Source organism: Heteronotia binoei, chromosome 2 (assembly GCF_032191835.1).
Source record: "Heteronotia binoei isolate CCM8104 ecotype False Entrance Well chromosome 2, APGP_CSIRO_Hbin_v1, whole genome shotgun sequence".
Classification (NCBI taxonomy): Eukaryota; Metazoa; Chordata; class Lepidosauria; order Squamata; family Gekkonidae; genus Heteronotia; species Heteronotia binoei.
In genome coordinates this window covers 127,229,680-127,257,576 of record NC_083224.1, presented here as the reverse complement: position 1 = coordinate 127,257,576, position 27,897 = coordinate 127,229,680, and the positions used below count along the sequence as shown (strand labels likewise).

The following is a 27,897-nucleotide window of genomic DNA, read 5'->3' as shown; positions in this document are numbered from 1 at the left end:
CCACAGACAGGTGGGCACTGTCCATCGTAAAAGAGGGCTACAAAATAGAGTTTATTCAGACCCCAAACCAGTCCGTGGTAGTTACCACTCCCCCTTCCCCACCTCTGCTGGCGGAGGTAAACAACCTCCTTCAGAAACAAGCCATAGAGGTGGTTCCGCCGGAGGCCAGGACAGGAGGCTTCTACTCCCGTTACTTCCTGGTCCCCAAACGGGACGGGGGTTTGAGGCCTATCATGGACCTTCGGAGTCTGAACAAATTCATTCTGTACCAGAAGTTCAGAATGGCTACCCTGCAAACTATCCTGTCTCTCATCAATCAGGGAGACTGGATGGCGACCCTGGACCTCAAGGATGCCTACTTTCATGTCAGCATCCACCCTGCGTTCAGGCGTTTCCTAAGGTTTGCAGTGGGTGCTCGGCACTTCCAGTTCAGGGCCCTGCCGTTTGGACTGTCTACCGCTCCTCGGGTGTTCACGAAGCTGATGAGTGTGGTGGCTGCCCGCCTTCGTCTTCAGGGAGTTGTTGTCTTCCCATACATCGACGACTGGCTTCTTGTGGCGAAGTCGAAGGAGAGTTTGACAACGCACATTGCCATCACTCTGCGTCTTCTTGACACCCTGGGATTGCAGGTCAACCTGGAGAAGTCCCATCTGACTCCATCAAGGACAGTTCAGTTCATAGGGGCTCTGCTGGACACAGATCAACACCGAGCATTCCTTCCTTCGCAGAGAGCAAAGGACATCATCAATCTGGTACAGCTTCTCCAAAGGCGGCAGTGGGGCACGGCTCAGCAGCTCCAGCGGATGCTGGGGCTGATGGCTGCGACGACAAGCGTGCTACGTTTCGCAAGACTGCGAATGAGGGGACTGCAACTGTGGTTCTTACGCCATTTTCGCCCTCTCAGAGATTCGCCCCGAAAGAGGTTTTCCATCCCACCCGGGACTACCCAATCTCTGCAATGGTGGGGATTGGAGAGCAACATCTGTCAAGGGGCTCCCTTTCATCTACCAACCCCTACTGTGACTATTGCCACCGACGCTTCCATGTGGGGGTGGGGAGCTCACCTGGAAGACCTATGTGTGGGGGGCCAGTGGCCTCCGAAACTGAGTCGGTGCCATATAAATTACTTGGAACTGCTGGCGGTTCACTTCGCCCTTCGCTCCTTCCGCCCTCTGTTAGCAGGGAAGACTGTGGCACTGCTTACGGACAACACCACTGCCCTGTGTTATATAAACAGACAGGGGGGGATAGTGTCCCGCAGACTGTGCTCGCTGGCGATGGATCTCTGGACGGAGTGCCTCCAGTGGGACATTTTTCTGAAGGCAACACACCTGCCGGGGGTCCTCAACATTCAGGCGGACTCTCTCAGCAGGGGTGGAGCTCTCCCACACGAATGGGAGCTGCAATGGTGGTTCCTGGAGCCGGTGTTCCAGCGTTGGGGGTACCCACAGCTAGATGTCTTCGCCACAGCGGAGAACAAAAAGTGCCCCTTGTTCTGTGCCAGGGGAGGTGCGGATCCAGCCTCGCTGGGAGACGGACTCCTTCTTCAGTGGGGGGGCTGGTTCCTTTACATGTTCCCACCCTTGCCTCTACTGACAAGGGTAGTCCACAAGTTAGTTCAGGAGAAGCCACGTTGCATCCTGGTGACTCCTTGGTGGCCCCGTCAGAGTTGGTTCTCGATCCTGCTCCAGCAGTCGAGGGGGGTATTTTATCAGTTCCCGACAGTTCCGGACCTGTTGTCGGCCCAGGGCAGGCACGTACTTCACCACAACGTGCCTCACTTGAAGCTGACGGTGTGGTTCATCGATCAGTAGGTTTTTCCACCAGGGTCCAGCAAGTCCTCCAAAGCAGCAGGAAGCCTTCCACTCGTGCCTCTTACGAGAGGAAGTGGAAGAAGTTCAGTAACTTTGTGGCTGACTCCCCTACGTCGCCTGACTCTGTTGGGCTTTCGGCAATTTTTGAGTTTCTTTTAGCCTTGGTGGATGAGGGGCTGGTATTCTCCTCCATCAAGGTTTATTTGGCGGCTATCTCTGCTTTCCATGTTTCAGTAGAGGGCTACTCTGTTTTCGCTCACCCTCACTCCAAGAGGTTCATGAAGGGACTGTTCCGCCTTCATCCCCCTTCTAGATCCCCTCCACAGTTGTGGGATTTGACTCTGGTTCTGGACAGGTTGACTCATCGTCCTTTTGAGCCCATGGCAACATGTTCCTTACAACTTTTGTCTTGGAAGACTGCATTTTTGGTTGCCATCACCTCAGCATGTCGTGCGGGGGAGCTCACGGCGATGCGCTGTGATTACCCCTACCTTGCCTTCAGGGAAGCGGGGGTCTCCCTAGCTCCAGACATTACTTTTCTTCCCAAGGTGGTTTCCCAATTTCACCTTAACTTAGAAGTTTGGTTACCCACGTTTTACCCTAGCCCTTCCTCGGATGAGGAGCGCAGGCTGCATGCCTTAGACGTTAAACGTGCCCTCTTGTTTTATTTGAATCGTTCACGGGGCTTTCGTAAGGACAACCAACTTTTTGTCTCCTACTCTGCCCCCAAGTTAGGGTCCAAGATTTCGTCTCAAAGGCTTTCCAAGTGGCTCACTGAGACGATTAAACTTTGTTATTTGTTGGCGAAGAAGCCTTTACCTGGACCTGTTCGTGGACACTCCACAAGGGCGATGGCCACGTCGGTGGCATTCCTGAAAGGTGTGTCCCTTTCCGACGTCTGCAAGGCGGCTACCTGGTCTTCTCCGCATACCTTCATGAAGCACTACGCGCTGGACGTGCATGCTCAGCAGAGGACTCGGTTGGGAGCTGCGGTGCTGCAAGCTGTTTCTTCAGGATGACCGTCTTCCCACCTCCAGGTATGCTTTGCTTGCTAGTCTCCCATGAGTGTGAAGCACAGAGACCACGAAGAAGATAGACAGGTTGCTTACCTGTAACTGTAGATCTTCGAGTGGTCATCTGTGCATTCACACTACCCGCCCTCCTTCCCCACTGCTGACGGTCTCCCTCCAGTAAGAGGCTTTCAGCGGTCAGGAAGGAACTGGCGGGATCCCCGCACTGGCGCTGGTGAGCATGCGCATTGGGACGCCTGCGCATGCCCATTGGCGCCGAGCGCGAAAAAATCCCGGGCTTTTTCAGGTACCGATTCGGGGATCGGCGCAGGCGCACTATCCCCATGAGTGTGAATGCACAGATGACCACTCGAAGATCTACAGTTACAGGTAAGCAACCTGTCTTTTTCTGAGTTAAACATCAGTTAAGGAAAGGCTTCTCTAAAGTTTAAGTGAGAAACAGCTTCCCCTTGTTTATAAAAATGTGTATACTGCTTTCCTTCTTGGCTCAACATGGCATAAAGGTAACAATTAAACCAAATGGAATAAAGACCCTTGATACCACCCCCTCAAGATGCCACCTGTTCATACCCCATGAAAAGTCTTGGCAAACAAACAAGATTTCAAGCCTTGCAGTTCCTTCTAAAGATCTCCAAGAGTGGGAGCCATGATGTAAAAGTCTGGGTTCTGGTCAATGCCAAACAAAGTGGGTAAACAGCCAGTAGATGGCAGCCTGACCCAACAGTTGGTGCACAGGAACTAATGGGAGGAAATGATCCTTCAGATAGGCCTTGAAAGGCTTTAACCAGCACCTCGAACTGAACTTGGAAACAAACTGGCTGACAATTAGTCCATGGTCCAAGAGCAAGGAAATGGTGTATCAGATAAGGTGACAAATATTCTTTGTTTTTTTGAAAGGTTAAGTGTATGTATTATGCTTTGCTCTCATAACTACTTCTGATTGGTAGTCTAATTTTTTATGGTTTCATGAAGTGAAGAATAAAGGAGGGCTGCACCAAGGCAAAATGAAGAAAAAGAAACAAAATGGTACAGAGCGAATGGAGTATTTAGTAGTTATACAACCCCTGTGTTTTTTGCATACAGCTTCACTGGGGAATCTAATAGAAAATATATTTAATACATAGTTTTAAAAAAATTAATAGAACATGAGACATTTTCGCAGGACGTGTACAGAGTACAATTTATAATAGGTTGTTATTGAGAAAACCAAAGCAACATTAACAATATTACACAGTATGTTTTTATAAAGAATTAACAATTTGTAAATTTTTATAAAGAATTAACAGTTTGTAAATTTGGACATTAAAAAGTCTTACTGTCCATGTGGCTTATGTAATAAGTGGATGTAGAAAAATGTAATATTGGCAAGACTAGTAGACTTCTTAAGTTAAGACTGAACACAAAATCAGTATGTCTCATAAAAGAACTGGTGCTCTTTTGGTGTAGAACATGTCTTAGAATACAATAACAAACCGCCACAGACTTTCTTTTGATAGACAAGATGATGTGAAAAGAAGCTGAACGGATATTGAAATGAACACTGGACTCTAATGTGTTAAATGAGAACATCTCCTGGCATACGTTCATGTAGACATGGGGCAAAGCAAGTCTGGACAGCTCAGTTTGCTCCAGTGTATGTATGGGAATGGAACAAAAAAGAATCTGAAAAGTCAGTAGGAATTTTTAATGTCCAAATTTACAAACTATCTAAATTGTGAATTCTTGATAAAAGAAGCTATATGTGAAATGCATAGGGGTTGTAGAAGTATGAAATATTCCATTCCCACTGTACCATTTTGTTTCTTTTTCTTCAATGTCATGAGTGGCCAAAGCCAGTTTTTCCTAGAATCTTCTTCGTGGTCTCTGTGCATCACACCCTTGTGATCTATGGCACCTGTGCTGGTTCTGATTGGTGTTATCCTTCTAATAGAGGGATTTTTGTGTCCCTGCCTTTGAGCATGTCTAGAGACTCCACCATGCATGCTCAGGAGGCAGGGCACAAAGAGCCAGTTCTCTTCTGAACACTGTGTGATTAGGACTCCAGCTCATTGGCTCTCTCGTTAGTGAACTACCTTGTTTTTTCCCCTCTGGTTTTCTTCCTCAACTGCTCCCATCTTCTATTCATTTTCCTTGCTCTTCATCTGTCTAAAAAAAATGAGGGGGACTTTTCTTCATCTTCCCTAATGGGGACCCTCCTCCTCGTTTTTCCCCTAGCCCTAGTTTGGCTCAGCTTATGTGGGCCTTCTTCAAACACTGTTCCCGGTGCAGCAGTAAACTCACCTCTTCAAACAGACACTCCTTGTGCCTCCTTTGCCTAGGCAAAGCCCACCGCACTGACTCCTGTGTCCATTGCCAGAAATTCAGCAGACGTTCAAAAACTGAGCCGCTCGTTTCCAAACAGCACTACTCAGCTTGATGTTAGCACCTCTGAATGGACTCTAGCTTAGCTGTGGAAGGTGCCGCCTCCTCAGCTTTGATCTCTCTCACCTCTTCACTGAAGGCTTTGACAACGCCATTGGTAATCGATGCTTGTGCATCTGCATCAAAACCAAAAGTGGCTTCAACTGAAATCAGCTTTGGCGTCACCTAAGAAATGTAAGAAGGATAAGGGGCATAAGTTGACCAAAGACCATCAGTTGCACTCCAGATGCAAACATCTCCATCTGCTTCTACTTCATCAAAGTCACGATTTCAGAAGATGATTACGGCTGTACTTCTGGGCCTGATAGCATCTAGGTGGGTGCTTCAAAAGATCTTGGCATCCTCTCATTGGGTGGACCTCCCCAGTTGGGGCTACAGCTACTCAATCAGTCCTGTCTTCTGATTCTGACATGGAGTGGGTTAACTTGACACAGCAGTCTCATCATTCCTGTTCTGTAAGCAGAGACCACGGCTTCGACCCTCAGTTTTCAATTAGTATCGCCTTCCACTGCCTCTGCTGAGAGATTTCAGTTCTGACCATTACTTCTAGGATCACTTTGACAATGAGCACTATTTTAGTTGGCATCCACCAGGCTCTGCTCTTTGAGGCCAATGACAGCTTGGGTATCCTTATGGACCCTACCACCCACCAATGCCATGGCTCACAGCTTGAAGCCCTCCATTCTACCAAGACTTAAATGGGCTCCAACTCTAACTTTGGCTCTGAAATGACCATCCAAATCAGAGTCCTTTGAGTGTGAAGAAACTTGCAGCACTAATGGAGCAGTCTCAGACCATGAAGGTTTGGAGAATCTACCCAGTGACCCCCCCTTGCTTCTGACTCCAGAAGAAGAAGAATTGAAGAATTGCAGATTTATACCCCGCCCTTCTCTCTGAATCAGGGTCTCAGAGTGGCTTACAATCTCCTTTATTTTCTTCCCCCACACCCTGTAAGGTGGGTGGGGCTAAGAGGGCTCTCACAGCAGTTTCCCTTTCAAGGACAACCTCTGCCAGAGCTATGGCTAACCCAAGGCCATTCCAGCAGGTGCAAGTGGAGGAGTGGGGAATCAATCCCAGTTTTCTCAGATAAGAGTCCATGCACTTAACCACTACACCAAACTGGCTCTCTCCAGTCACTGAGGATGCCCCCATTTCACTATCCAAAGACCTCAAATTTTATGGCAATCTTATCAAAAGAATGGCCTCCACACTCGGTCTCTCCATTCAGCAACCTCAGCTTGAGGTGGATGACCTTGTCTTTGACATTGTTCAGAAGGATGTCTGCACAGCAGTGGCCCTTTCTTTAATGAAGGTAATCCTCCAGGCAGTGAAAGTCTCTTGGGATAAACTAGCCTTGACTGCAGTCTCTACCAAGCCACGTGTACAAGCTTCAGGAAAAGGATGCTGAGTTTTTATTTTCACATCTGAAGCCAAACTTGATGGTAGTTCCTTCTTCCTCCAAAGGAAAGCACTCTACCTCCTCCCCGACCACCTGACAAGGAGGGTGAGAAAATGGATTCCTTTGGTAGGAAATTCTACTCAACGGCACCTCTTGGGATCAAGAACACCAATTACTTCCATACCTCTGGTTTCATGAACAAGGAGTGGCTCTCTCAGTAGATATTAAATTCCTTCCCATTGGATTATTAAATTCATCCCCCTCTGATTTTCATTGCCACTCTGAATCCACTTTCTTCCTGACTCCTCAGAATCAGGAGGACAGGCATGTCTCTCTGGACATTAAAAGGGCCTTACTCTTTTGCCTGCACAGGACTAAAGAACAAAGTTGGAGTCCAATATCACAAAGTGGTCTTAAAGGCATGCATACTTCATCAGACAATGAAATGAGGTACAGTGAGCAGAGTTACATATAGCTGGTGAGCAGTGTTAAGCATGCAGAATAGTGCAATTAACAAATTGAAAGAACAAGCAGTTTGATTTAGATACCTTTTGTTGTGTTGAAAAACAGCAAAGTCAATAAACATGTCAGAAAAGTGTCACAGGCAATACATGCAGAGTCTGCTAATTGCTCTACAGCTACTCGACGCTGGATTAAACTGAGAACATGTTTTTCTCAAAGGTGTTCTGGTCCACCTAGTTTGATTTTTAACATGTAGCATACATTATAAACATCATTCCAGTCTGCCAATACAAAAAATACATTAGAATATAGTGGAAGATGGGTTTTGTATAAGTAAGGAATATAATTTAAGTTTGTCAGTACAAAAAAAAATTCTGATACACTATTCTGAAAGAGAATTACATTGGAATACTGTGGATATATAGTTCTACTTAGTGAGAATGGGTTTTTGCATATGTAAGTTTCCTCACACTGAACATCTTTTTATTGCGTACTCTGGTCCCTCCAAAGGCAACAGGATCACTTCTCAGAGAGTCTCCAAGTGGATAGTTGAAACTATCAGACCATGTTACCTGTTAGCAAAGACACCTTTGTCTGGTCGGCTAAGAGTGCACTCTACCAGAGTGTTGACTACCTCAGCCTTCCTCAAAGGGGTTCCCCTGCAGGATATATGCAGTGCAGTGACATGGGTAACATGGGCAACCCCAAACTTTTTTTCCAGACATTACGTTCTTGACATTCATGAGCGTGCATGAATGGCTGTGGGATGCTCAGTTCTATGGACTGCAATACTGTGACTGCCAGTTCCCTCTTCCAGGTAGGCTACAGCTTGCTCTGTGTGATGCACAGAGACCACGAAGATAAACAGGTTGCTTATCTGTAACTAAAGTCCTTTAAGTGGTGGTCTGTGCATTCACACTAACTCACCCTCCCCCTCTGCTGTCAGCTCAATTGCAGTCTCCTCTTGGGCTGGACAGCAGTCAGAAGGATCTTGGTGTCCTACCTCCTGAGCATGTGTGGTGGAGTTCTTGCTTAGAAGCAGGGACACAAAAATCCCTCTACTGGAGCTACCTAACACTGATCAGAACCATCATAGGTGATATGGATCTCAAGGGTGTGAATGCACAGAAGCCCACTTGAAGATCGTCAATACCAGGCATGGCTTTTTTTTTGAGCAGGAATGTACAGGAAGGCAGTTCTGACTGGCTTGGCATCAGGAGGTGTGCCTTAATATGCAAATGAGTTCCTGCTGGGCTTTTCTACAAAAATGCCTTGTGCAACACTTTGGTGACCTCAGGGGGTGTGGCCTAATGTGTAAATAAGTTCCTGCTGGGCTTTTTCTACAAAAAAGCCCTGGTTATAGGTAAGCAGCCTGTTTTTTTTCTGATTTAAGCTATAACATGAACCAAAGGATCAGTTTAAAATTTTATACCATTGTTGGAAAGCTAACAAATTCTCCTGTAAATAACTGATACTAATAGTGCTTCTGTCTATTACTCTTTTTGTAATGTAAGTTGTAAGTAAAGTAAAAAGTTATTTTCACACACATTTATGTATGGTTTACTGTATGTGATGCTTTACCTACCTAATCAAGATAGCAACCTAAAGTATATTAGACAATTGTAGTTTATTCTTTTGCCTTTCCAATGAGATCAATGACTGCTATAGTAAAATCTCAGATGAAAAAAAAATTATATTGCTCTGATAACAAAAAGAAGTTCTGTGGATCTATCCTTATGGTGGAATTTTTCTGTGGTGCAAAGAGCCTTCCGTTGATGCAGTAAATTATTATACTGGTGGAAAGTAGGGATGGGCGTGAAATGGAAGTTGTGTGGTCTCATGAACCTCCATGCAGTTTGTATGGCTTTTGACCTTTAAATGGTTTTAAGCAGTGCCACTTGCATGGCTTTTGCTCTTTAAATGGGATCCTTAAAATGGTTTTTTGCAAGCTGTGCCACTGCCCTGATTCACAAGTGAAACTCAGAAGGCATTTAAATGCCTGCTGAAGAAGAAGAGATTGGATTTATATCCTACCCTTCACGTGGAGTCTCAGAGTAGTTCACAATCTCCTTTCCCTTCCCCTCCGTACACCAGACACCCTGTGAGGTAGATGGGGTTGGAAGAGCTCTTTTGAGAACTGCTCATGAGAGAACAGCTGTTTGAGAACTTGTGACTGATCCAGAGCCATAGCCAGGATTTCAGGTTTGGTGGGGGACATAGCCACAATTTTTGGTGACGGGAGGCAGGGGGCCATAGAGCCAAAAATGTCATCACAAAATGATGTCATAAAAATATTAAATTTAAATCTGGGCTGACTGACTGGAGAAATGTGAGATCCAAAGAGCAGAGCAAGCTGAAGTGGCATCTTGGCCCCACTGAGCGGGCACCTTTCAAGCCTCTCAAAGGAAGAGCAGCTTGGAGGGGTGCCATAGAGAGAGCCTTGAAAGCCACTCCTCCTGTTGCTACTGCTAGAAACTCCTCCAGGGCTCTATGACCCCAGGGTGCCAAGAACTGGCCAGATGTGGGCAGGCAGGGTGGAGAAAGGAAAAAAGGAAGTCAGGTGGGCTAAGCCAGCACCCCAGGGTACATTGGCATGCATGAAACCTGCTAGATACAAAAAGTCAGGAAGAAACAGGCAGCATCTGATTGGAGGGCAGCACTGCAGCCCATCTGTGATTGGCATGGGTCTACTGGGAACTTCAAAGAGAGCACACAGTGGAAGATTGGGGGAGGCAAGCGCAAGAAAGCAGCGGCAGTGTAGGTCGCCCCCTAGAGTGGCATGTGGCCACAGGAGTGCCCTGCAAGATGGAAGTGTGCTGGTCAGTTTCACACCTCTGCTGCAGCCTCTGCTGGGTTAGAAGAAGAAGAAGAATTGCAGATTTATACCCCGCCCTTCTCTCTGAATCAGAGACTCAGAGCGGTTTACAAACTCCTATGTCTTCTCCCCCCACAACAGACACCCTGTGAGGTGGGTGGGGCTGAGAGGGCTCTCACAGCAGCTGCCCTTTCAAGGACAGCTCCTGCAATAGCTATGGCTAACCCAAGGGCATGGTAGCAGGTGCAAGTGGAGGAGTGGGGAATCAAACCCGGTTCTCCCAGATAAGAGTCTGCACACTTAACCACTACACCAAACTGGCTCTCAGCTAACCTCTTCACTTCCACAACAGCCAGCTGACCAGCCAGTCTATTCCTAGCATGGGAGAAGGAATGGAGCTGCCAGGCAGTCTCTCCCGCAGGAGGAGAATGCTGCCAAGAAGGTCCAGGGGCGCCTCCCCCTGCCAATTCCAGGCACCCTGGCTGACTAAGGGGCTGCAAAGCCTGGTTGGGAGCCATAGTTCCACTGGCTGCCCTACCCTCCTGCTCGCTCACTAACCCCCCACCTCCTCAAGAAAACTGCGATAGAAGTCTCTGAGCAGGCTAAGGAGAGCTCTGGGATAGTTTGTAGCTTGTCTGTGTGGGCTCCTGTCAGAACTTAAGAACTTCAAACGGATCCCATACTTGGTTTCAAAGCTAGGATTTTATTAGAGAGAACTAAGTACTGGAAGAGACGAGATAACAGTGATGGCAAGGGCCAACACTGGTACAGTTTTATACACTAAAGAAAACACATCACAAAGCCACAATTCACACCAGTGCAAGCACATCTGTCTTCCCACCATCCACTATCAGTAAGGAGGTTACCTCCTTGTTCTGAAGGCCACACGGCTTGGCTTCAAAGGGCACCAGTGTGAGAATGTGCAGAGACACACCATAATTCATTCTACAGCCCTAAATATTTTGGATACCAGTAGGGCAAGGTTAATTGCTACATAGGCACTCGGGGTTGTTAAGAGGTTACAACATGGAGTCAGTTTGGTTCAGTTACAATCTGAGCATGAGCAATACTGAAAGTACAAGGCAGGTACTGGTTACATTACAGTGAAGCCTCAGCAATAGTTACAAGTTCTGACAGCTCCATCTGCACTGGGCTCTGAGAAAAATGTGTCAATTGTTCTGAGCACCAACACCCAGCAGTAAGTTTGCCCACTGGATTTGTTGATGGGAGGATATAATTCCTGAGGGAGTTTTGTCCAAGAGTCTGTTTTGCTTATTGAGGAAAGTAGCCTTGGAACACCCGGGTGCTAAGTCAGACAAGCCAGAGTAGGCAGCGAAGCTGTTTGTGGGAAGCCCCTGGAGCCAGCTAAGTAGACTGCCCTCCTCCCTCACTTTCAAGCCCCCCCATCATAAGCTATTGCTTTAAAAAGATGCCCCCACTTAAACCAGTGGTGTCAGGGACTAGTTCAGTGACACTTCCAAGCAGGGCAGCTGCCACAGTCTTTCCTGGGACTGTTTAACAGGGCTTGAAGAGGAGAAAGGCTGCCTGCTGGATGCCTTGAAATACCTCAAGACTCCCTGATCCTGGCATGCCAAATTTATAAGCTGGCTTTACCCCCCCCCCCCACTTTATTTAATGTTGATGGTGAGAGGGATACAGAAGAGGCATCATGTCTTCATAATCTGCTGAGGGGCAGTCCCAAAACCACCTCCCCTCAAAGCTCCATCTCTCCCTCCTCTCACACCCCCGGCTCTTGGTTTGCACTGAATGAACAACCTTTGCTGTGCCAAAAGTCTGTCAGTGAAGTAAGCGTGATGTCGCTTAGGGTGCCAAAAAGCCTGGCATCAGCCCTAGGAATTAGGGAGGTACAAATTAGAATAATGTTTTGGAATAATCTCATTTTTTTATGTTTCAATAGCATGGTTCCTCCTCTCTCTACCCCCATTTTTCTTTTTCCTTTCCCTTTAACTGCTGATCTGCTGGAATATCTGGTATTACTGTTCTTGACTATTTGTCTTGATTACGTTTGTGTTCAATGATGGAGTCACTGTAAATGTTAGATCTTTTGAGACTAGCTTTTAACCTTGTAACAACAGTTCCTCAAATCTGACAACCTTCTGAGCGTATTTCTTTCTTTTATTTATGCTAATAAGAAATGTTTAATCTCTAAATACTGAAAAAATGTTTTGCCTCCTTTTCCTAGAAAGTCTTCATAGGAAATCATATTGTTATAATATGTGATACCCAGCACATCTTGATTTTTCCCACCTGTAGTGTTAAATTTCCAGAGGACAATGAGAAATTTATTGCACAGGGTATTCTTTTTAAAAATAGTAATTAAACATTGTGTCTGCTGTCAATACAACATCATAGAATTCAGTGGATTAAATTCAGTGGAGTTTTGGAGTAATTGGACCAGTGTTGCTTAATCTGTGTTTGTGTTGGCAAACATGGTTCCATCTGAATGTATGTATGACGGCCAAGAGTAGTGTTACCCTTCTGAACATGGCTTGATTTTTTTTTGGTACCTAAGTGTTCTGCAAGCATCTGTCTTATAATAGAACAGTATTCTACTAGGCATGGGCAAGATGCTAAAAAGAAATTGTCATATGTGTTTCTTTTTCAGGTTGTTGAATGTTTTAGAGGTAATTGCACCCTTCAAGCACTTTAACAAACTGCGGGAATTTGTGCAGATGAAGCTTCCACCAGGCTTTCCTGTAAAGTTAGGTGAGCTGTCTTTTATACTTAATCAATTAAAGTTTCTGCCTGTTGTGCAAGAGGCGGGCAGTTTTTTATGAGTGGTTGCCTTTTGAAGTGAGAAATGTAGTGACTTGCCAATCAGGAGGAATACAGTTAGATCCTGCAGAGGAATTTGCTTGCTACTTCAGGGTGCTGAATAGAAAACATGCAGAAATAGAAACTGAATGTTATTGCTTAAGTCAGAGGTTCCCAAACTTTTTTTAGGCTATCACCCCCTTGGTTGTGTAAATTCATCCCCAGTACTTTGTATTCTACCCTATAAAAAGCATTATTCACAATAGCAGTTTACATGGCCCAAGAAGGAAAATAATAACTAGGGGTATGAAAGGAAAAAAATGGTCTCCCCCCCATTCAGGTGTTGTATTCAGATTTGGGAAATATTCAAAAATATCAAATCTAAATCTCCTAGAGTATATTTACTGGGCTGGGGGTGGAGAGGGTTTGAAGTAGTGGCACCAAATTTGCCTCTACCTCAAATTTGCAGTGTTGCTGCTGGAGCCTTTCCTCAAAAGAACCAAATTTCAAAAAGATTGAAAAGGGGGGTCCAATTATATTTCCTTTGGGCACCCATCCTCCATTGTTTCCACTGAGGAAAAAATAGCAATGTGTACAACAAGCCCAACAGATTGCCCCAGAGAATCTCTGCAATAGAGAGTGAAGTATGAGGAGAGGTATGTCTTCAAGGCTAGCAGCAGGACCAGTGATATGTGCCCAGCAGAACTAATGCCACTATGGCAGTGCCCCAAATCCACTAGTACTAAGGTCAAATGTGGGCATCTCTGAAGTACAAACTGAGGGGGAAAGGCACTTCTGCAAGGACAGCAGAACCAGTGCATTGAACTAGTTCCCAGCAGCAGAACTCAGTGCTATCATGGCAAATGTCAGCTCAACATGACTGATGTCAAGCACCAAATCACAGTCAGAGGAAGCAGGATGGGGGTTGGAAGGACAACAGAACCAGTGCAGTTGAACCCAGCAGCACAACCCTATGTCAACCTACTAGGGCTCAGCAGCTGAATGCAATGTAATCATGGCAAATGCCAGCTCAACAGGACTAAAATCACAATCCAAGGAAGCATGAAATCACAATCCAAGGAAGGGGGAGTGGGGTTGCAAGGGCAGCACAACCAGTACAGTAATGTCCAGCAGCACAACTTTTTGCCAGTGTGGCAGCATTGCAAAGTTAACCCTACAGAACGAACCATTGTCACACCAGAGAATCCCAGCAGAAGCAAGGGCACAGTAGAAACCCTGCAGGACACTCAGAAGTCCAGGGTGGGCAGGCACTTTTGCTAGCATACCTGAGCCAAGGCCAGCCCAATACAGAGCAGCCCTGTCAGTAATCCTTTGTTTTCTTTCAAAGCAAACTCAGAAAAACTTTATGTATCATTTCCCCAGGGAAGGCCTCTGAAAGTGAGAGGAAGTGGGTTGTGTGCCCACTTTGATCCTCCTCTCTCAGCAGCAGTACACACTCACATTGCCTCAGTGGAGGAGCCTTAGCCTGGTGCTGCAGCTGCTTTTCATCACTGGCTCTTCCTTTCCCACTTCCCACCCTTGCAAACAAAAATGTTGCAATTACTTATGGTGCTCCTGTGGATACTGCTGGTTTCCGCTTGGCATCTGACTATCCTATTCTATTCCTTTCTTCTCCATCAAGATGAAGAACAGTTTTTGTGCTGTTAATTTCAGCATGCATACGAACATACGAAGCTGCCTTATACTGAATCAGACCATCGGTCCATCAAAGTCAGTATTGTCTTCTCAGACTGGCAGCGGCTCTCCGGGGTCTCAAGCCGAGATTTTTCACACCTCTTTGCCTGGACTTTGAGGGTGGAGCCAGGAGCAAGGGTGTGACAAGCATAATTGAACTCCAAAGGGAGTTCTGGCCATCACATTTCAAGGGACGGCACATCTTTTCAATGCCTTCCTTCCATAGGAAATAATGGATAGGGGCACCTTCTTTGGGGGCTCATAGAATTGGACCCCCTGGTCCAATCTTTTTGAAACTGGGAGGGTATTTTGGGGAGAGGCACTACATGCTATACTGAAAATTTGGTGCCTCTGCCTCAAAAAAAAAACAGGGCCCCCAGAGCCCCAGATACCCGTGGATCAATTTTCCATTATTTTCTATGGGAATAAGTCTCCCTAGGGAATAATGGCGTGTCCAGCAGACCTTTCCCTCCCCTCCCCTCCCCCCGCTTTCTGACGACCCTGGAGCGGGGGGGGCTCCAAACCAGGGGATCCCCTGCCCCCACCTGGGGATTGGCAACCCTCGCTGCCCTTCAGTCCAGCAAACCCAGTCCTGGAGCAATTTTGGTTTGGGGTGGCTGGTGGTGACTCATTGAGTGAACTTTTGTGTATGTACACCACTTTCAACATGGCCCTGTGCTGCACTGCTGCCAGAGCTCTGTAGTATTCTGGTGCAGGTGGATTCAGAATGGCAGTGGAGATCGGTAGGACATTTCTGTGCCAATTCAACTGATTTAATGGCCCTCCTACTTCTCTCTAGTCTCTTGTTTTAATTTTGGGAAGAGAGTTTCACCCTACCTTTCCAGCACAGACTGAGAGAGGATGCAGGCACAAGTATGTGCTCACTTCAGTCACCCTCAGAGTCCAGGACCATGTAATCAAACCTTCAGGAAGACTGCTTTCTCAACTAACCAGGGGATTACAAAAGGAACACTCTGTGTAAAATAGTCAAAACAGTGTTATCACTGAGGAGCACCGTCAAACATTCTCTTCATTAAACCAATTCTATTTATTCAAATTATGTTATCTTTAATAGAAATCATAGATAATAATTCCCTCTGGGTGACTTGATGCCACCTGACTGACATGACTTAAATAGGCCTGGCTGCTTGCTCCTGTTCAGCAGCAGCCCCCCTAGGACATCCAGTGTGACAAATTTCTGGATATTTGAGGGTTGGAGCCTGGAGATGGTAGGGTTTGAGGAGGGGTGGGATCTCAGACAGGTACAATGCCATAGACTCCACCCGCCAAATTAGCCATTTCTTCCTGGGGAACCCTTGTTGCCATTCTCCAGCTGAGGGATGGAGATCATTCAGAATTACAACTGCTCTCAAGATGGCAGAGATCAGATCCCCTTAAAGGGGTGGGGGGGTGAATGCCTTCACTTGGGTGGGTGGGAAGACTCCCAGAGCCTCTCTAGAGTCTGTTGTATTTTTCTCTCCACAATGGCCTTATTCTCAGTTTTCTAATGTAGCATTACGTGGAGCTCTGGCAACTGGGAAATGCTCTTGGGTGACTTAATCACTTTCACATGAATACACCAAACCATATACAATAAATCAAAGCAGTACACAATTCTAGTTCCTTCATTTCCATCTAGTCCTAGGGTCCCACACATTCCAAGGTCAGTGCATAAAAAGTCCATTTGTGGGTCTGGATGTGATAAATTCCTTTAAACCAAAGATGAATGAGATAAGTTTCTGGTTATCTTTCCTGCGTATCAGTGTCCCTTATCAGATCAAACGGCTATAATACTGGAATCCAACAATTCCTATCTCCTACACAATGGACAAACTTCTCCAGATTTACAGACGGAAGGATTCAACTAACCAGGGGAGTAGGTGTGAGTGATGTGAGCAGACAATGTTGCCCACATGGGAAAAAACACATTCACTTTGCATGGTTGTTGGAAAGCATGAGAGGAGCCTCTAAGCTACAGCAGAGAGTTCTGGCCACACTGCCTCCTTCACGGTTCAGTAGCTCAGTGGATAAGTGGCCTGTGTCTTGTAGGGCTCTGCAAGGTAATCCCTTGCCATTGCAGCCATTGTGTCCTGTCTCATGTGCCTGCTACTCCCAGAGGGACTGAGGATCGGCCTGATGACTGACATCTCAACAGTCATTGTGGTGTGAGCCATGGTGGGGTATGCTGTCTGGTGGGGGATGAACATCAGCAGAACTGTTTTCACCATTCGTTGTCGGCTTACGCCAACACGCCCTTCTAGGCTTGCATGTGCTCAACTCACTGGGAGAGCTTGTCTCTCCATTGATTGAAGTCAGCCTGCTTGGTGGGTCATGCAGTAAATGCAGCTGAGGCTGCATCAGTCACCATGAAACTGATGCAGATGTCCCTGCCTACCTATGCTGCTGTCTCTCAATGGTGGCTGAAATGCTGTCCATCGTGTGCAGCCTGTTGAGGTTCTCGACATGGAGCAGAGCCTAGCAATAGCTGGCTCAGCTGCCCTGACCCTGCCTAACACTACTTTCTCCACCCTCACCCAGAACATTGCTGGGTTGCAATCAATGTGCAGTTAGCGAGAAATGCAAATTGTGCACATGACAGGAGATCCAGATGTTAGACATGAAGAGCACAGTTCTCCTATGAGTGTGGAACAACTGTGCCTTCAAATGCTCCCTGGCAGCCCTGTACAATGAAACTCTCATGGTCCTGCTCAATGTGCTGCAAACGGGATGTGTTCCAGGGATAGGCATCTTGGAGCACCCTGTGGAAACCAGTGCCTTTTATTGTGGAGAAGGGGTGAGCATTTAAAGCAAACATTTCAGCGATAAGGTGGGTAAACTTCTTGCTAGCCTGCTATCCCCCCCCTCCCCGGCACCTCAGTAGCATCCTCTCCAAGCATTTCTGATAGAGATGCTTGGTGTCTCTTCCCTATCCCTACAGTGGAGTGCTCAGGGACAGCGCTGGAGGCAGTCACAGGATGACATGCCTCCTGGCTGGTGGTGTGTGCTTGGGCCCCCCAGCAGCAGCCTCTCTTTCCCCCTGAAGAAGCATAGTCTGGTGGTGCTTCTTAAGATGGTTCTGCATACCGGTAGTCATGAGATTATTGGAGTCTCTCCCATGACTGATCCAGGCCCTGCACAACTGGCACTGTGCAAAGTGGATATCCTCCATCAACTAGAAAACCACAAACCAGAACCAAACAGAACCAGGAAGAGGCCTGAGAGGATCTACAGCCCAGGCAGGAGTCACCTCCCCACTTACCACCACCCTTAAGCCACCAGCCCACAGTTAAATGAGAAGACTTTTTAAAAAATTGTGCTATAATAAGTTAAACCTGCCAGTGTCTCCAGTTTTCTGTTCTCCAGTAGGCAGAATCTGATCAAAAGTAGTCCACACAAACAGTCTCTCAGAAGAGTCACGAGCATAGTGCAGCAGCTGAAGCAAAAGTCAGCCATACCATCTCCAACCAAAGCTCTCAGCAGCAATGGAGTCTGCCCAGACCCTTGCCTTTATGCTCTGTGCCCATGCTCAGAAGAATTTCAAAAAAGAATAAACTTCTGTGATTGGCTAAAGAGCAATGTATGTTCTCATCTAAAATCCTATTGGCCAAATTGCTAGTGCTCCTTCCTGATCAAGTTTCCTGGAAAAGCAAGGTAGATAGTACTAGCTGGGCTTCAAGTTTGAAGCTAGCAATGACAGCCTTGCAAAGCTGCAATGCAGTGCTATTTGCCTAAGGGGTATTCACCACTGGTCTGCAGAGATCCTTCTTCCCCCTCCCTCTTGTTGCCATGGCAAGCAGAGCCAGAAACGGAAGGTAAATGTATCCCTTTAAAGTTTAACACACACATCCCAAGCCAATAGTTGGTATTGTTTAATAATTTTGTCTTTTAATTGGGATTCTCTATTCAGTAGCCAAATAAGATAGGAAAATCTGATTCAGGTTAATAAATACCTGAATAATGCAGATAAGACATTATTTGGGGTAGGAGAAGAAGAGGAGATTGGATTTATACCCTGCCCTTCACTACCTGAAGGAATCTCAGAGTGGCTTACAATCTCCTTTCCCTTCCCTTCCCTTCCCCACAACAGATACCCTGTGAGGTAGGTGGGGCTGAGAGAGCTCTCCAAGAACTGCTCTTGAGGAGTACAGCTTTGAGAGTTATGACTGACCCAAGATCACTCCAGCAGTTGCATATGGAGGAGTGGGGAATCAAACCCAGTTCTCACAGAAACGAGTGTGCACTTAAATCAGTACACCAGACTGGTTCAGTGTATACTGAATGTACACCCCCAATAATAACGAAATTTAAATCAATAATTGCACACTTGTTCATAATCCAGTTAAAACTTTTTAGTTTAATTTATTCAACAAAATTGATGAACTTGATCAACTGATGCCAGCTTTTCAAAGTCTGATAGTCATTTATCAGGAATCTTAGACACCATGTTTAGTAACTATTTCACAGTTCAGTAAATTCTTAATGAGATGGATAGGCTTGATGAAGTGATACCAGTTTCCCAATGTCCAGTATAGTCACTTAGGAGCCTTAAATAACTACATTTAGTAATATGGAGATGATTTCTTTCTTTGGAGAGAAGTTGGATGACCCCACTAAAACTACATTCCACCAACTATTATGTTGGAAATACTACGAGAAGCTTCTTAACTACTGTCCATAGTGCAGGATAGCTATCAGAAATTTCCTTCTGTGACAAAAGCTCCTTAGTATGATTTCTTAAACTTTGACTTCAGCTTGATGTCATTTTGTGGCTCGGTTAGATCTTCGTGGTCTCTGTGCTTCACACTCATGGGATAGAGCGCCTGCGCTGATCCCCGAATTGGTACCTGTGAAGCCCGGGATTTTTTCGTGCTCGACACCAATGGGCATGTGCAGGTGTCCCAGTGCGCATGCTCGCTGGCGCCAGGGCAAGGATCCCACCAGTTCCTTTCTGACCGCTGCGCTGAGAGGATCTCCTTTCGTGTCCACGGTTGGTAAAGTAATCTTGGATTGCTTTTTTGCCTTTGTATATAGCCCGTTTGTTATTTTCTTAGTGTAGTTAGTTGTTAGTTAGTTAGTGTTGTTAAAAAAAAAAAAGTTCGTTGGACGGTTTTTCCCCTATTTTTCCCCCTCAGAGACTTTCCTGAGCGGGGTTTTTCCCTGGGCATCTATGGAAAGACATTGGGTTTTTTTTAAGAGGTGCCGTTCCTGTGGGAAGATTGCCCCCCCTCCCCCCTGGCCATTCCCTCTGTCTCCTCTGTCTGGGCGAGGGACATCAAGTTGATTCTTGCGCTCACTGTTTGAGCTTCTCGAAACAAACTCATAAGAATCAAGTGGCGAGGCTTTCGGCGGCTTTGGTCGAGTTGGCACTTCGTCCGCAGAAGATGGCATCGGTACCGATGGGTGAGACCGTGGCCCCAACGGTCACATCGGCTGAGACTTCGCCGATCAGGACCGAGATGCCAGTCGAGCACGGGCGTTCCATGAAACAGCCTTCTGAAGGGTCAGTGGACACCCCGGCTAAGAGGCGTCGGGATGATTCGGGGACCCGATCACCCGCGCCGAAGAAGGGGAAATCGAAGGAGAAGCAGAAGAAAAGACCATCTCACACCCCTTCACCTTCGCATGACGCTTCAACATCGATAGCCTCACCGAGGAAGATCTCGGCGCCCCTGCGTCGTAGCCCTTCAGTGTCGAGAAGCAGTGCTTCGCAGCTGCGCCTATCGGCATCGGAATACAAGATCAACCTGACTCAGCACTCCCACTCTTCAGGGTCCAGGCGTCACAGTGAGAGCTACTCGGTCTCGGAGGTGGAGGTGGAGGTGTCGGCACCGATGGATCAGGCGAGAGGCCGGAGAGAGCTGGAACCGACTGCAGTAGCTCGTCGCTTCCCACCGCCTCCACCATGGGAACAGCCTCCTTAGCCTTATCCTTACCCACCGTACCAATGGTACCCTCCTTGCAAGCTCACAGACTGGGACCAGCAGTCCAAGGCATCCCACATGTCCAGGCTATCTCAACATTCTAGATGGCATCCTTCGGCATTGATGGCTGTCCTGCCTGACAGAAGCGGTGTGGTGGTGGAGGAAGTCCAACCTCAGTCGTTGGGGTTGATCCGGTTGCCCGTCAGAGAGTCTACTCCGGTGCTCTCAGAACTGTCTCTACGCAGAGAGTCTTCATCGTTGGACTCCGAGGTCGGTACCGACAATCCAGACCGGGCTTTGGAGCCTTCCCCAGTGTCTCATACGGCTGAGGATCTTCCCATCTCACCGTTGGAGGATCTGAAGTCATACGGGGAGCTGGTGAAAAGGATGGCACTCTCCCTCTTGCTTCCGGTGTCACAGCCGCAACCCGTTGTAGACAATAACATGTTCAGCATCATGCAACGGGATACGTCTACAGCGGCTGCCCTGCCGGTGACAAAGGTCATCCTACAGGCGGTGAAGGAGCCTTGGGCGAAGCCTGCTTCTACACCTGTGTCATCAAGAAGATTGGACCATATGTACCATGTCCAAGAGTTCGGGGCTGAGTTCCTCTTCACACACCCAAAGCCAAATTCGGTGGTTGTTTCCTCCTCGTCGAAGGCCCGCAAGATGCACTCCTCTCCACCAGACAAGGAGGGAAAGAAGTTGGATAACGTCAGGAGGAGGTTCTATTCTGCTGGGGCGCTGGGAGTAAAGGTATCTAACTATGCCACGTGCATGGCTAGATACCAATACTCAGTATGGGAACAGCTAACCCCCCTCCTGTCTTCCCTGAGTGAGGAGAAGAGGTCGGCTGCAAAGAAGTTGCAGAAGGAAGGCTTTGCTGTAGCCAAACAACAACTGGCTGCAGCAAAGCACATGGTTGATGTCTCAGCAAGGACCATCACTTCTGCCGTCTGCCTCCGCCGTCACTCCTGGCTCAGATCTACGGCTCTCCAGCAGGACACCAGGGCCTTCGTTGAAGATCTGGCCTTCGAGGGCGAAGGCCTGTTCAGCTCTACCACCAACAATGCGCTCCAGGAAATGGACAAAATTATAAAAACTTCCAGGAAACTGGGCGTACCGGCATCTTCCAGAGCTGCGAAACAGAAACAGTGGCACAAGCCTTGGGCAAAGAAGCCATACCAAAAGTTCTCCCTGGAACAGCAGTGGAGACCTCACTCTGCTCAACCTGAGAGCAGGTCCCCATACAGGGGGAACAACAGAAACTGTTATGCTTCACAGACCATCGGCAAGTTCAAGGGCACTCGCCCTCAAAAGCAGGGCCTTTGACTTTCTGGCAGCACACGTCACCGTCCCCTCTTCCACTTTGTCTATCTGCCTCCGCCCATTCCTGTCGACCTGGGAGTCCATCACTATGGACAGGTGGGCGCTTTCCATCGTAGCGGAAGGCTACAAAATAGACTTTGCTCAGATTTCGAGCCAATCTGTGGTAATTACGACTCCCTCTTCTCCACCTCTGCTGGCGGAGGTGAACAACCTCTTACAGAAACAAGCCATAGAGAGGGTCCCAATGGAGGCCAGGACGGGAGGCTTCTACTCTCGTTACTTCATGGTTCCCAGGCGGGATGGGGGTCTAAGACCAATCATGGATCTTCAGAATCTGAACAAATTCATTTTGTACCAGAAGCTCAGAATGTCCACTCTGCAAACTATTCTGCCCCTCATCAACCAAGGGGATTGGACGGCAATGCTGGACCTCAAGGATGCATACTTCCACGTCAGCATCTATCCTGCATTCGGACGTTTCTTTCGGTTTACAGTAGGTTCTCCGCACTTCCAGTTCAAAGCTCTTCCGTTCGGCCTGTCCACTGCACCTCGGGTGTTCACGAAGATGATGAGTGTTGTGGCTGCCCATCTCCGGCTTCAAGGGATAGTCGTCTTTCCATACATCGACGACTGGCTCCTTGTGGCGGAGTCGAAAGAGAGCTTGTCATCCCACATTGCCGTCACTCTTCGTCTTCTCGACACCTTGGGTCTGCAGGTCAGTTTGGAGAAATCACACCTTACTCCATCAAGGACAGTTCAGTTCATAGGGGCTTTGCTGGATACGAACCTTCATCACGCGTTTCTGCCTCAGCAGAGAGTGATGGACATTATCAACCTTGTCGAACTTCTGCAGAGTCGAAAGTGGATCACGGCGCAGCAGCTGCAGTGGATGCTGGGGCTGATGGCAGCGACTACAAGCGTGCTGCTCTTTGCGAAGCTGACGATGAGAGGCCTACAGCTTTGGTTTCTTCGTCAGTTTCGCCTGTTACGGGATTCACCTTGAAAGAGGTTTGTAATTCCACCTGTGACACTTCAAACACTGCAGTGGTGGAAGTCAAAGGACAACATTTGTCAAGGAGCTCCCTTCCATCTACCTGCACCGACAGTGACTATCACAACAGATGTGTCTTTATGGGGTTGGGGGGCCCACATGGACAGTCTGTGTGTGGGGGGTCCTTGACCTTTGAAATTGACTCACTGCCACATAAATTACTTGGAACTTCTGGCAGTTCATTTTGCTCTTCAGTCTTTCCGCCCCATAGTGGTGGGGAAGATTATTGCTCTGCTAACAGACAATACCACTGCCCTGTGTTACATCAACAGGCAGGGAGGGAAAGTCTCTCGATGGCTTTGTGCGCTGGATCTGTGGTTGGAGTGCCTGGACCACGACATCTTTGTGAAGGTAGCACACCTCCCAGGGGTCTTCAACTTGCAAGCAGACTCCCTCAGCAGGGGTGGGGCTTCCCCGCACGAGTGGGAGTTACAGTGGCGCTTCCTCCAACCCGTGTTTCAGCTCTAGGGGTATCGCCAGGTGGATGTCTTTGCCACAGCCGAAAACCGGAAGTGTCCTCTGTTTTGCTCGAGGGGGCTCAGATCCAGAGTCGTTGGGAGACGGTCTGCTATTCCCGTGGGAAGGTCGGTTCCTTTATCTGTTCCCACCTCTGCCACTACTGACGAGGGTGGTCAACAAGATAGCGAGAGAGAGACCATGTTGTATCCTGGTGACTCCCTGGTGGCCTCGCCAGAACTGGTTCCCGATCCTGCTCCAACTGGCAAGGGGGGTCTTCTACCAGTTTATGGCGGAACCAGACCTTCTGTCAGCTCAGGACGGTCATGTACTCATCATAACGTGCCCCACCTGAAGCTGACACCGTGGTTCATCGACCCTGTGGGTTTTCTAGCAGAGTCCAACATATTTTCTTGAACAGCAGGAAACTTTTTACCCGCGCTTCCTATAATAGGAAGTGGCAGAGGTTTCTGCAGTTCTTAGTTGGTCCTTCAGTTTCACCCCAAAGGGTGGGATTGTCGGCAATTTTTGAGTTTTTGTTATGTCTGGTGGATGCTGGCCTTGTTTTTTCTTCCATCAAGGTTTATTTGGCAGCAATTTCTGTGTTCCATGAACCACTTGAGGGCACTCTGTTTTTGCACACCCTCATTCTAAGAGGTTTTTGAAGGGTTTGCTTAGGCTTCATCCTCCATCGAGATCACCCCCACAGTTGTGGGATTTGACTTTAGTGTTGGACAGGCTGACTCGACGTCCTTTTGAGCCGATGGCCACATGTTCGTTACAGCTTCTCTCTTGGAAGACTGCTTTTTTGGTAGCCATCACATCAGCACGCCGTGCAGGGGAGCTCACGGTTATGCATTGTGACTACCCATATCTAGTTTTTTAAGAGGCTGGAGTGTCGTTAGCTCCTGATATTTCTTTTCTCCCCAAGGTGGTTTCTCAGTTCCACCTCAACTTGGAAGTTTGGTTGCCCACTTTTCATCCTACATCTTCCTCGGATGAGGAACGTAGGTTGCATGCTCTAGATGTAAAGCATGCTTTATTGCTTTATTGTTTTATTGTTTGTTTTATTCACACTACCCGCCCTCCTTCCCCACTGCTGACGGTCTCCCTCCAGTTGGGGCTTCCAGCGGTCAGGAAGGAACTGGCGGGATGCTCGCACTGGCGCCGGCGAGCATGCGCACTGGGACGCCTGCGCATGCCCGTTGGTGCCGAGCGTAAAAAAAATCACATTTAAATGGTCACAAAAATTTGCAGATCATTATCTTGTATTCTGCCTTTCTCTTCTAGCTCAGACAAGCTTGGAAATTGGTATAGCTCGGGATGGTCTATATCACATCTGAATAAAGTTAACTTTGAAATAAATGTAGACACAACAGAATTTGGCCTTAATAAGATTAACCTCATTTCCTTGCAATTGCAAATTCATTTCATGGCATGAAACATTGGAACCTATCTAAAGGTTCTTCAGTAGGACAGTCATCCAAGTTGGTTAGGGCTTGGTAGGGCTATGCAAAATGGCTGGCAGGGCATTGAATTTGGCCAAAGAAAAGGCTCTGCGCAAATTTGGAGCTAGAAATTGATAGAGGTACACAACTGGAATATTTGCATTCAGAACAATCCCTAAGTTTAGGGGAGAACAGGTTCTGTTGGCAAGACTATAAAGAGTTTGTAGCTCTGAGCCCAGTACACTAGAATTATTTTTAACAAAGCCTCAGACTCAGAAAGCAAGGATAAGGATTCTAGAGATAAATCCAGGGAACTTATTTTAGCTTCAATGTAAGATAGCCAGCTAGAATGATCAGATTCAGAAAGTACCTGGTACAGAAAACTAAGCGGATCAGAGTTGAAGTGGAGTCGTAACCAGAATTTAATAGTGTGAACACATGCCTTAGTAGCCAACAAATTCTAGCTGCACTCCAAACATAAAACAGCATAAATTCCCTATCAATATGAAATGCACAATATGGGGTTTGGACAATTGTTATTGCATTATTTTGAAGCACAAATTGGAAGATATTAGCTTGCTTTATTTTTAAAATGTCTGATCGCAATTGTTTTGTTAAAACAATTAGGAACGTTTAGTTGATGTTTGAAAACACTAGATAGTCTGAGTCCAAATACTGTACTGAGAAAGTCCTATTCTTCATGAATCAAGATCAGGTTTATTGATCAGCTAAATTAAAGTGTATTTAGTTCTTTGTGTTCTATTTTTGTTCACTAAAGTATGCTGTTTAAAAAAAAAGTGTGGATTTTTTTAAAAAATTATTCCTTTCCAGAATTTTTATGAGCGCTTCAGTTTTGAGTCACAAGGCTCAGGATGCATTATTTGAGCAGTCTCATTCCTGTGTGAAGTGTGTACTAGGATATCACTATCATGATTTCTTTTGTAGGAGTCTAGAATCTTGAGTACCTTGGTTTAAACATGTCTGTAGTTTACATGTGATTGAAGGATAAAATGGTCCTTAAATGTATTGCGTTCTCCAGTCTTTGCCAGTTTGGTGAAGTGGTTAAGTGCACAGACGCTTATCTGGGAGAACCGAGTTTGATTCTCCACTCCTTCACTTGCACCTGCTGGAATGGCCTTGGATCAGCCATAGCTTTCACAGGAGTTGCCCTTAAAAGGGCAGCTGCTGTAAAAAGCTTTCTCAGCATCACCTACCTCACAGGGTGTGTGTGGGGGGGGGGGGAGGTAGAGGACATTGTGACCACTCTGAGACTCTCTGATTCAGAGTATAGGGCGAGATATAAATCCAACATCATCATCATCTTTTGATTTCTAAAATTTCTTTCTCTCCTTCCCCCTTCCCCTACACTAGGAAGTTTCCTCCCAGTAAACAGAATCCAGGGCTGCATGCCAATATTGTACAATTGTGTAAATTTTACATATGGTGAGTCACCATAGAGCAACACATATGGTTGGATTCATTGTACCTGGGTACCCGTTTCTTTGCATTTATATCTATCGTCATTTTCCTGCTGTAATCTGATCATCCTTTGTTCTATTCTTCCTAGACATACCTGTGTTTCCTACCATCACTGCCACTGTGACTTTTCAGGAATTTCGTTATGATGAATTTGATGAATCAATCTTCACAGTACCCGATGACTACAAAGAGGACCCTAGCCGTTTTCCTGATCTTTAACTTAACTGGAAAGTTAACAGTGAATAAAGTATACCAGCATGCCACAGTGAAAGAGCGGATGCAAATTGCCCACAGATGTATATCTGAAAGTGGGTGAAATTGGAAGGGATAAACTTGCTTAAATGAATTCAGAAAGGGAACATACAGTGAATCTCAATAGGTTGTACTATATAGCAAGCATCCATGTAGTGTCTAAATGACAGCAGATATCCTGATGTGTCACTTGCATTTTTATACATCCTGCAAGCATGGTAGCCTGGCACCTCAGTGACACCCCCCCATGGATACTTATGTAACAGCTATAAGGACTGTAACTATTTTTAAAATTTTTACATTTCTTCTTGGTAATAAAAAGCACTCTTGGACCATTAGCATAAACTGAAATGTCTTATTTGGATATTAAGCCCTTTAAAGCAACCAACTTACTCAAGATGCCCATAATCTTCCTTCATGCTTTTTTTAACATAAAGTATGTAATAGTTCAGTAAATTAAATGTTGGTTGAGCAAATAGTAAAATAAATTAATTTTATGTAGATGAATGAACCAAATGGTAACCACTTTAAACAGTTGTATTTACATACTGCAATACATTTCCAGACTAGAGCGTTCACTCTGCAGGGAATAAGGTACCTCCTTTAGCACCTTTAGTGCAATTCATTGTGGTGCTACCCGTATTTTTACCCAAACTGTAAATTTCTCCACTGAAAATTGTTTACTAATATTCTCATGAAATCTGCAGATGTTATTTTTTTTTTCAAAGTGGTTGGAAATGTCCTTGCTGTGTTTGATGTCGAAGAGCATGCATGGGAGAATTCTTCATTCATCCAGAAGGCTGAATTGCTGGCGTTCTTTTGGGTGTATCGAATCTGTTGATGTTGCCCATCAAGCAAACAAACTAGTATTGAAGTCCAGCAGCATGTGGGAATATGCTAAATGCGCCTATATTACAAGCAGACTTTTGGAAATTAATTTTTCCCCAGTTGAATACATTGAGATAGTAGAAAGGGTCCTAAAATAGTTTTTTTTAAATATGCAAGAAAAATTATGGTTTCAACAGAAGTGGCTATAGAAAGAAGAATGTTTTCATCAAATGATTACTTTTAAAAATTAGGATCTTCACACAGTTCCATACTATGAAACTTGAAGATAACCTAGTCTTTTTTGCTGTACTGGAAAGAGTGTGCCCCAAAATGTCAGTAATTTGTGTCATTTGTATTCAGAGATTTAACTTCCAGTAATGTGTAAATGTACAGAAATGTAAATATTTTCAAAACTATATTCTTTGTGCTGTCTAGTCACTCCACCACCCCGCCCCCCCCCGGCGCCCTGTAAACTGCTCAAGTCAATCCGACTTGAAGAAAACTGCCAGGCTGCGTAACACCGTCCAGTGCTGGTGATAACTTGTAATGTGAAAAGGGTGAGTCACTGTGCAATAAAATCAGATTCATGAGCCACATAAGATTTGTCAGGAAAATCATTCAGAGAATATTCCCTGAGTGCTATAGCTTTGTATTAATGCAGCATGAAGAGGCAGTTTCAGAGAACTGTACCCTCATGTTGGGCCCAGTTCCAGAAATATTC

The 27,897-nt window shown here is 46.4% G+C and overlaps 1 protein-coding gene across 2 annotated transcripts in view; it reads left to right on the top strand.

The window, feature by feature from the left end:
- ANKRD13C (ankyrin repeat domain 13C) overlaps positions 1 to 27,592 on the top strand; it is an 86,784-nt gene extending 59,192 nt beyond the window's left edge. For both annotated transcript variants that reach the window (XM_060232015.1, XM_060232014.1), the window contains exons 12-13: positions 12,569 to 12,669; positions 26,185 to 27,592. In XM_060232015.1, coding sequence (XP_060087998.1) covers positions 12,569 to 12,669; positions 26,185 to 26,315 — 232 coding nt within the window. In that variant the 3' untranslated portion in view covers positions 26,316 to 27,592. The remainder of the gene's footprint in view (positions 1 to 12,568; positions 12,670 to 26,184) is intronic.
- Positions 27,593 to 27,897: the final 305 nt, after the last annotated feature.